The sequence below is a fragment of the Corella eumyota genome, chromosome 1 (genome assembly GCF_963082875.1).
Source record: "Corella eumyota chromosome 1, kaCorEumy4.1, whole genome shotgun sequence".
NCBI classification, from domain to species: Eukaryota; Metazoa; Chordata; class Ascidiacea; order Phlebobranchia; family Corellidae; genus Corella; species Corella eumyota.
In genome coordinates this window covers 9,361,016-9,372,060 of record NC_137490.1, presented here as the reverse complement: position 1 = coordinate 9,372,060, position 11,045 = coordinate 9,361,016, and the positions used below count along the sequence as shown (strand labels likewise).

Here is an 11,045-nt window from a genome sequence, read left to right as displayed (position 1 = left end):
ATTTCATGAATTTTTATTAAAAGTTTTATATCTTTTATGAATATTAATTTAAAAAAAAATATTTTTTTAACACGGTAATTGGACCTGTGCGGTCCTAACACAACAATTATTTTTCGATTTAAAATTTTTTATTTTTTTTTTTAAATTTGTATGCGATAACATTGGCCAAAAATATCACGTGACCTAATGAAAACCAAAATAAAAATTACTTCAAACTTTTGTTTTACTAAAAATTTTCGCGAAATGTTTTATCTTGAATGTTAGTTAGGTCAATGCGGGTCTAATAAAATACAAAATTTTAGGTTTTGAGATTACATAAATTTTAAATAAAACGATCATAACTTTTATGAATATTAATATTTTCGAAAAATATTATGTAAAGACAATATTCATTTCTGTGCGGTTCTAACACAACAATTATTTTTCGATTTAAATGGAGATGAGATGGATATGAGATGGAGATGAGATGGAGATGAGATGGAGATGAGATGGAGATGAGATGGAGATGAGATGGAGATGAGATGGAGATGAGATGGAGATGAGATGGAGATGAGATGGAGATGAGATGGAGATGAGATGGAGATGAGATGGAGATGAGATGGAGATGAGATGGAGATGAGATGGAGATGAGATGGAGATGAGATGGAGATGAGATGGAGATGAGATGGAGATGAGATGGAGATGAGATGGAGATGAGATGGAGATGAGATGGAGATGAGATGGAGATGAGATGGAGATGAGATGGAGATGAGATGGAGATGAGATGGAGATGAGATGGAGATGAGATGGAGATGAGATGGAGATGAGATGGAGATGAGATGGAGATGAGATGGAGATGAGATGGAGATGAGATGGAGATGAGATGGAGATGAGATGGAGATGAGATGGAGATGAGATGGAGATGAGATGGAGATGAGATGGAGATGAGATGGAGATGAGATGGAGATGAGATGGAGATGAGATGGAGATGAGATGGAGATGAGATGGAGATGAGATGGAGATGAGATGGAGATGAGATGGAGATGAGATGGAGATGAGATGGAGATGAGATGGAGATGAGATGGAGATGAGATGGAGATGAGATGGAGATGAGATGGAGATGAGATGGAGATGAGATGGAGATGAGATGGAGATGAGATGGAGATGAGATGGAGATGAGATGGAGATGAGATGGAGATGAGATGGAGATGAGATGGAGATGAGATGGAGATGAGATGGAGATGAGATGGAGATGAGATGGAGATGAGATGGAGATGAGATGGAGATGAGATGGAGATGAGATGGAGATGAGATGGAGATGAGATGGAGATGAGATGGAGATGAGATGGAGATGAGATGGAGATGAGATGGAGATGAGATGGAGATGAGATGGAGATGAGATGGAGATGAGATGGAGATGAGATGGAGATGAGATGGAGATGAGATGGAGATGAGATGGAGATGAGATGGAGATGAGATGGAGATGAGATGGAGATGAGATGGAGATGAGATGGAGATGAGATGGAGATGAGATGGAGATGAGATGGAGATGAGATGGAGATGAGATGGAGATGAGATGGAGATGAGATGGAGATGAGATGGAGATGAGATGGAGATGAGATGGAGATGAGATGGAGATGAGATGGAGATGAGATGGAGATGAGATGGAGATGAGATGGAGATGAGATGGAGATGAGATGGAGATGAGATGGAGATGAGATGGAGATGAGATGGAGATGAGATGGAGATGAGATGGAGATGAGATGGAGATGAGATGGAGATGAGATGGAGATGAGATGGAGATGAGATGGAGATGAGATGGAGATGAGATGGAGATGAGATGGAGATGAGATGGAGATGAGATGGAGATGAGATGGAGATGAGATGGAGATGAGATGGAGATGAGATGGAGATGAGATGGAGATGAGATGGAGATGAGATGGAGATGAGATGGAGATGAGATGGAGATGAGATGGAGATGAGATGGAGATGAGATGGAGATGAGATGGAGATGAGATGGAGACGAGATGGAGACGAGATGGAGACGAGATGGAGACGAGATGGAGACGAGATGGAGACGAGATGGAGACGAGATGGAGACGAGATGGAGACGAGATGGAGACGAGATGGAGACGAGATGGAGACGAGATGGAGACGAGATGGAGACGAGATGGAGACGAGATGGAGACGAGATGGAGACGAGATGGAGACGAGATGGAGACGAGATGGAGACGAGATGGAGACGAGATGGAGACGAGATGGAGACGAGATGGAGACGAGATGGAGACGAGATGGAGACGAGATGGAGACGAGATGGAGACGAGATGGAGACGAGATGGAGACGAGATGGAGACGAGATGGAGACGAGATGGAGACGAGATGGAGACGAGATGGAGACGAGATGGAGACGAGATGGAGACGAGATGGAGACGAGATGGAGACGAGATGGAGACGAGATGGAGACGAGATGGAGACGAGATGGAGACGAGATGGAGACGAGATGGAGACGAGATGGAGACGAGATGGAGACGAGATGGAGACGAGATGGAGACGAGATGGAGACGAGATGGAGACGAGATGGAGACGAGATGGAGACGAGATGGAGACGAGATGGAGACGAGATGGAGACGAGATGGAGACGAGATGGAGACGAGATGGAGACGAGATGGAGACGAGATGGAGACGAGATGGAGACGAGATGGAGACGAGATGGAGACGAGATGGAGACGAGATGGAGACGAGATGGAGACGAGATGGAGACGAGATGGAGACGAGATGGAGACGAGATGGAGACGAGATGGAGACGAGATGGAGACGAGATGGAGACGAGATGGAGACGAGATGGAGACGAGATGGAGACGAGATGGAGACGAGATGGAGACGAGATGGAGACGAGATGGAGACGAGATGGAGACGAGATGGAGACGAGATGGAGACGAGATGGAGACGAGATGGAGACGAGATGGAGACGAGATGGAGACGAGATGGAGACGAGATGGAGACGAGATGGAGACGAGATGGAGACGAGATGGAGACGAGATGGAGACGAGATGGAGACGAGATGGAGACGAGATGGAGACGAGATGGAGACGAGAAGGAGACGAGATGGAGACGAGATGGAGACGAGATGGAGACGAGATGGAGACGAGATGGAGACGAGATGGAGACGAGGTGGAGACGACGTGGAGACGAGGTGGAGACGAGGTGGAGACGAGGTGGAGACGAGACGACGAGGACGACGAGGACGGCGAGGACGGCGAGGACGGCGAGGACGGCGAGGACGGCGAGGACGGCGAGGACGGCGAGGACGACGACGACGACGAAGACGACGACGGCGACGAGGACGACGACGACGACGAGGATGACGACGATGACGAGGACGGCGGCGGCGGCGGCGGCGGCGACGACGACGACGACGAGGACGACGTGCATTATAATTATTTTAAACATTGTCAACTAAAGCTTACAATGCGTGATTACGTTTTTTACGATTTAAAATTAAAATCGACAAAGATTAAAATTTGCTAACATGTGCTTCCTATGCGATTTTAATACAAGTTGCCTATCGTTTAAACTATCTAATGTTTCTTTCCTGTGCGTAAAACTAACAATATTACCAATAAATAACTGTTTCCGAGTTACGTTTTCTTACGCGTAGACCGTAAATCATATTTGTAATAACGTTGTCAACTAGAGCTTACAATGCGTGGTTACAATTTTTACGGTTTAAAATCGAAATTGACAACGGTTAAAGTTTCCAAATATATGCTAATGGAGATGATGGAGATGATGAAGATGGTGGAGATGATGGAGATAATGTAGATGATGGAGATGATGGAGATGATGAAGATGATAAAGATGATGAAGTTGATGAAGATGATGGAAATGATGGAAATGATGGAGATGATAGAGACGGATATGGAGATGATGGAAATGGAGATGAAGATGATGGAGATGGAGATGAGTATAATAAAGATAGAGATTAAGATAAAAATGGAGATGGGTATGGAGATGGATATGTAGAAATCATCATCACCATCATCACCATCATCACCATTATCACCATCATCACCATCATCATCATCGTCATCATTATCATCATTATCATTATCATCATCCTCTTCATCTTCATTAACATCCTCCCCATCCTCACGATCCTCACCATCCTCATCATCCTGATAATCATCATCATCCTCCTCATCCTCATCATCCTCATCCTCCTCCCCATCCTCACGATCCTCACCATCCTCATCATCCTGATAATCCTCATCATCCTCATCATCCTCATCATCCTCATCATCTTCATCATCCTCATCATCCTCATCATCCTTACCATCCTCACCATCCTCATCATCCTAATCATCCTCATCATCCTCACCATCCTCACCATCTTCACCATCCTCACCATCCTCACCATTTTTACCATCCATACCATCCTCACCATCCTAACTATTCTCACCATCCTCATCATCCTCATCATCCTCATCATCCTCATCATCCACATCATCCTCATCATCCACTTTATCCTTATTATTCTCATCATCCACTTCATCCTCATCGTCCTCATCATCCTCATCATCCTCACCATCCTTACCATCCTCACCATCCTCATCATCCTAATCATCCTCAACATCTTCACCATCCTCACCATCTTCACCATCCTTACTATCCTCACTATCCTCACCATCCTCACCAACCTCACTATCCTCAACATCCTCATCATTCTCATCATCCGCATTATCATCATCATCCTCATCATCCTCATCATCCTCATTATCCTCATCATCCTCATCATCCTCACTATCCTCACCATTCTCACCATCATCATAGTTTTTTAAAAATTAAATTGAAATTACCACAGACATTTTTTAGGGGTTTTAAAGGTATTTTGTGATTCAGTGTCACCCATACTACAGTGCTATATACAACATTTACATAATTGCAAAACCCACAAACATAGCTGTTTAAATATTTTTTATTACGTAATTCGTTACATAAAATGGTAATCTACTTTCCGAAGCGCCCATGCAAATTTGTGCTTTTGGGCGTTCATCACGGATCGTTGATCCTCCTTTTAAACAGCTTGGTAATGTTCGGAACACACATGTTAAAGGTTTTTTGTTTCTTTTAATCGCAACAGAATAAATTTTTCCTTTCCATTTGTGGTTTATTGTATTAATGAGGCTATTTAAATAAAATGTTTTTTTAGTAAGGCCAGAACAGAATATAAATGATCTTATGTATTAGTTTTTGCCATGCTTGGAAGTTGGAACCTTTAAAATCATTTCCTAAAAAATGTTTCTTAATGCTAGAATTTGGTTCTTCTTTTTTTGTTTAGTTAATGCAAATGTTGTATATGTTACAATTTTTTTACAATTTAAAATACTTTTTAAACAATTTAAAAATCGATCAAACATAACATTTATAACATGCGATAAATTATTATAAAGGTAAAGGGAATGATTAGGCTATCACTATAAAAAAGATTTTGATTAATTAGGACTTTATTTTTATTAAAGCCATGTTTACAAATCTAAATAAAAATTAATTCAAAATTAACGTTATGTTTCTAAAATTTTGATCTATTGACATATTATTAAATTTAAAAAAGGAGTGTTTTTTAACATTTAAAAGAAATGTAATCCTCATCCATATTTCTTTGATTACTTGACCGGGTAGTTTAATAATCAGACGATAAGGTAGATTTAGTTAGGGGTGGTTTCATGGTCGGTAAGGAAGTGCAAACTGATATTTTGTGATTGTGAGACTGGTCAACGTAAAATTGATCTCTCTTTCTAACACTCCTTAAAATATAAAAATGTTGTTAAACTCAGTAACCCTTATTAAATTTTACTTTTTGTTAATTCTTTTTTCGTTAAATTTAAGGAATTATATATTTTTACTTGTTAGTAAATGATACATCGTATTTGTAAAAAAATAAAATATTGGTAATGATAAACCTTGCAACATAAGGCTGTAGCTTCTTTAATCTCATATTGAAATCTTCAACTTTTCCCATAGAGTGTACCTTAAAATCTCTACAGTATCCATCTTCTTTTGCTTGTTGTAACCCTCCAATAACCCAACCCTCTCGATCTGCTCCTTCTGGGTTCATGTGGTAATGCCTAGATTTTGTAAACATGTATTGCTTTGCAATTAGGTGTAATAAAATAATTTAATATTGTTCTAAAAATTGATATATGTTTTAATACTGAGAGTGTTAACATTGATTTACTTTTAACCAGTATCAAGTTTTCGTTTACGAAAATGTTGTTTATTTCCTTACCTTAAATTATAATCAGTCAAATATCTTGTTGGGTCGCTATTTTTAGGTTCTAAATAACTGTCGTTGTTTTTGCAATGGGCTGATAATGTTTTATCACCAACATGCTCTCTCTTAAGAATTTCTTCCTTTTTTAAATCAGGACGCTGTCTTCCCTATTTTAAATAGTTATACTTATTCAAGAACTATTACTAAATAACTTCACAAAGATGATAACATTTAAAAAAATTGGCAAATTTGTTTTAAAAAGTAACTTACATGAAACCGTATATTAAAAAAAACGTTAAACTAAAAGGATATTAAAAGTACCTGATAAATGGCAGCAGTTACAGATTTTTTATTATTTGGATACAAAAGATTAATGTACTCGCAGGGATTTTTCTTTTTAATTTGTTCTGTAACCATAGGTGGGACGTCTTTCATGCCCGTAAATGCCATTCTTGGAACCCTGTTACAAAAAAGTATGGTAGAAATAATAAAAAATATGGTAGAAATAAATACATAGAAATTTTCACTAAATAAACCTGCAAATAAAGTTTAAAAGCTTTGGTTAAATAAAATAAGAACTTTTTAAAGTGTAATGTTGTGAAATACCTGTTTGAATAAAGATCAACTCTGTATTTATCTTGAATAAAGCCACTTTCGTGCGATGATCTGTTAGCAATTTTTGGAAGAGGCTCTTCTCTATTTGCATCTTTCCATGAGTTAAAATTTGTATCTGTGATGCTAAATCCTGATGGTCTAACAGTTGCAAAACCCTTAAATAAAAACGGTTACTTTTGTATAGTAGTAAAACGCTGTTAAATATAACGTTTGTGGTAATCAATCTAGGTAGATTGTTTGAAAAGGTACGAAAAAATCAATTTAACTTGTAAAAGTCGTTTATAATAAGAGGAAAAAAACAAAACAATTAAAATTCAACATTTTGCAGTGGGTTTAATATTATGTTAATTTTGTACATTTAATGTTCATTTTATTTAATACATTTAAAACCAAATATGGTAATATAGATTTTATTCATAATAAAGATTACGGGTTGTTGGTTGGTATGTGGTTCCTCATTTTTAAAAGTAATTGGGTCAACATTTTTATTGAGAGTAAAACCACTGTCTTCGATTGATCCCAAGTTTTTGTGATGTATATTAACTTAAATAAAAATTTTGAATTATTTACTACAATGGAATGGGTTAAAACCCAATAACTAACAAATAATGAAACTTACGTTGCACTGTTGGTTCACCAAGAAATTTAACTTTTGTTTCGCTTCTCATATAAGATGCCCCCTGAAATATATGATTATACCCAAAGTATATACATAAACACAAGTAGTTTAACACGTGACCGGAAGTAAAATTAGAAGATCAAAATGGGTCTTAGAAATGCATTACAGGTATAGGAAAAAACACGAATATCTCGTTTTACAAAACGTAGAAATCTAAAAATTTTACTGGAATTTTATTTTACCAATGTTTTAACATTTTTACGCGCAATTTTTTTCGTGTAGTGTTGTTATTAAATAGAGATATGATTAAAATAAAATTAAAAAAGAAAAAAGGTAATTAAAATATGCCCAAAATGTGGTTTACTAAACATTATTACATCATCAAACGCAGTGTTGTACGGATGGAAATTGGGGACAAACTCAAATAATTTACTCAGAGCACGCGACAATTCCTTTGAGAAAATACAATTTTCTACTTTTAATAAACCTTTTGCGTATAAAAGTGTAAAAATATTAATATAATAGAATTCTGGTTAAATTTTTCGGTGCCCATGTTAGAAATTTTCGTAAATCATGTCACATTAAGTTATTGCTAGATTAACAAAGTTCTGTATGATATTTTAGGAGAAACAAATCTTATTAAATGAGTAACATATTTTTTTAAATAAATAGAAGAGTCGTTGCTCTTTTTAAAAAAAAAAACATTTTTATGTTTACTTTTGCGCTAATAAATACACTTACTTTATTTTAAAAAAATCGCAATTGTTTTTCAAATTAACAAAAACGTAATTGATTTAATGAAAAACTGTCTAGTATTGATACCTACTTCTGCAACTGTTTGGACTGTTATAGGTCGTCCTCGAATAAAACCACTTTCACCCTTTGTAATAACTTCACCTGGGAAAAAATCAATTCCATTCGAACCCTTTGCTGCGCGATACTGTCGTTTGTTAACAGTCTCATAGTTGTTGGTCAATAAACACCTTAAAAAAACAACATTCTGTTAACCAATAGTTAGTTGTATTTTAATATTAACTGGTTAGACTTATCATTGTCTTAATATGCCCGCAACCTTTTACCGGCAGCGTGGTGTAGTGGTAAAAATATTTGCTACACCACATATGAAGTCATGGGTTTAATCCCCACTGATGTCATGCTGTATCGCCTCTAAGTAAGGGGCTATAAACGGTATGAACTTCTGCTGGGCCAGCACTTAATCAGCAGTATAATTACCGGGCAATTATAATTTATAATATCCCAAACTGCCACAGGCAACTCGAGACTAGGTCGGCGTAACCGATGTTACTCTTATGTTTATGTCGCGCATTTGACTTTCCCACATCAATGATAAAGATATATAAAAAAAAACACAAACAGTTTTAAATTTTTTGTGGACCTATAAAATGAAATAAAATAAATATTCTAAAGCAGTCGTTTAGTTTATTTATTATCAAGCTTGGTATATGTCCACCTAGCTTCATTATATATAAACTTAACGGCTGTTTTAGAATGCGGTTTAAAATAAGAACATCGATTTTAAAAGATAGTATTTGCATACTTTTAAACAAATATTTGTTTAAAAAAGATACAGGTAAAGTTATGTTTACCCCATAACAGGATTGTCTAAATTGTCCAAAAATTGTGTGTAATAAATCTGTGGTCTAAAATTTGACGCATAACCTGTTCCCACAGCCCTTCCAGTTCTTGGTTTAAAGTTTTCCCATTTATAGTCAAAATTATATCTGGTGTGGTAGAACCTACTTATATTTTGATCTCCACCATGACTTACTTTTATATGATCTGACACTGGACCGGTACGTTGCTTAACCATCGCCTAATAACAACAAGTCTGTCACAAATCAATTTCTATAAACATTAAACAACTTTAAATGCATTTATAACACTTCATAACGCAAAAAAATATTTAAAAAATTGTATTATGTTATTTTTAGTGCGACACTACCAACTACCCTGCTACTTGATTACCAAATTGATATTACTTTAGGCCTTCAAAGAAAGCAAAACCAATATAACTTACTGTCATACTGTGGTGTTTGTAAGCCAAAAAAATTTAAAACGACTTAACTTGAGTCAATATAGGCTTTAATGGCTATCACTTAGCGCGGTCGGTTGCATAGCAACGTGTTAATCGACTGTGACGGTGTATAGCATAATAATGTAAAATAATATATCGTTAGGTATGCATAGCCAAAGTATATATATAAACACAAGTAGTTTAACTGATTCAACCGGATTTTTACGTCATTTTCCTGATTCATGGAGGCAAAAATAGGTCTTAAAATGCATTACAGGCATAGGAAAAAACACGAATATTTTGATTTACAAAAATTTCTTACGTAAAAATCTAAAAATTTAACCAGAATTCCATTATGCTAATATTTTGACACTAATATAAGCAAAATTTTTTATTAGAAATAGAAAATTGTATTTTCTCAAAAGAATTGTCGCATGCCCCGAGTATTATTTAAGTTTGTCCCCAATTTCCATTCATACAACAATGTGTTTTATGGGAGACGCGGAATTTAAGGGAATGGAAAATGAAGGAATGGAAATTGAAGGAACGGAAAATGAAGGAACCGGAAAATGAAGGAACGAAAAATAAAGTAACCGGAAAATGAAGGAACGGAAAATGAAGGAACCGGAAAATGAAGGAACGGAAAATGAAGGAACCGGAAAATGAAGGAAAAAAAATTAAAGGAAAGTGAAAAAAGGAGAGGCGGAATCTTAAAAAAATAAAACGCGGAAATTCCGTTGACTAATTATTTGTATTTAAGTCAATATTATTTTAGAAATTAACGGGCATTTTATAAAAGAGAATTAGGGTATGCTGGGGTAATAAAAATTAACTCATTATCGCTTATCAGTTTTTGAATAAATGACAGTAATCCTAAATAAACAGTCAACGGTATTTCCGCGTAAAATGCAATTCCGGTAAAATTTCTAGATTTCTAAGCAAGGTATTTTTGTAAAACAAGATATTTGTATTTATTTCTATACCTGTAATGCATTTTAACCCCCATTTGGTCTTCTAATTTTACTTCCGGTCACGTGTTAAACTATTTTGTTTATATATATACTTTGGGTAGGCGTATTTCACGGAAACTAATTTCTATGAAGATTTTTTGAAATATGAAATGACGTTATAATTTTACCTTTTTCTACCGAAGTTAAACTTATTTTAATGACTACATGTTGTACCAAGATCTGTTGTTTATCAACTTTTTTGCGCTAAATTTTTAAATTCGGATTTAGTGCTTTGCCCCCCCCCCCCCCCCCCCCAAATTTAATTCGTTTAATTCGGTTAACTGAAACTCAAGTTATTAACCAATTTGTCAGGGGTAGTTTATTAGCGTGCAAAACTAAACTAAACTCATTAAACATATTTTCAATCAATTATTAAGGTTTTTGAGATAAACGTCATTATGGTGTCATGCACTGAAAAAATTATGACGTCATTTCAAATTTTTAAAATTCTGGTGGCACATGTGCTATACTTCTGTTACGACACTCTGTTTATGTAGAGCGGATGACGCCAGAGAG

At 36.4% G+C, this 11,045-nt stretch overlaps 1 protein-coding gene across 1 annotated transcript; it reads right to left on the bottom strand.

The window, feature by feature from the left end:
* Positions 1-5,030: 5,030 nt before the first annotated feature.
* LOC145753105 (stabilizer of axonemal microtubules 4-like) lies at positions 5,031-9,629 on the bottom strand. The gene is made up of 10 exons (XM_082569505.1): positions 9,523-9,629; positions 9,092-9,318; positions 8,311-8,467; positions 7,485-7,545; positions 7,296-7,408; positions 6,857-7,020; positions 6,572-6,710; positions 6,266-6,417; positions 5,940-6,104; positions 5,031-5,783 (listed from the first exon to the last, which is right to left on the bottom strand). Exons 1-10 carry the CDS (start codon positions 9,526-9,528, stop codon positions 5,660-5,662), a joined length of 1,308 nt encoding a protein of 435 aa, XP_082425631.1. The 5' UTR covers positions 9,529-9,629; the 3' UTR covers positions 5,031-5,659.
* Between the last annotated feature and the right edge of the window lie 1,416 nt (positions 9,630-11,045).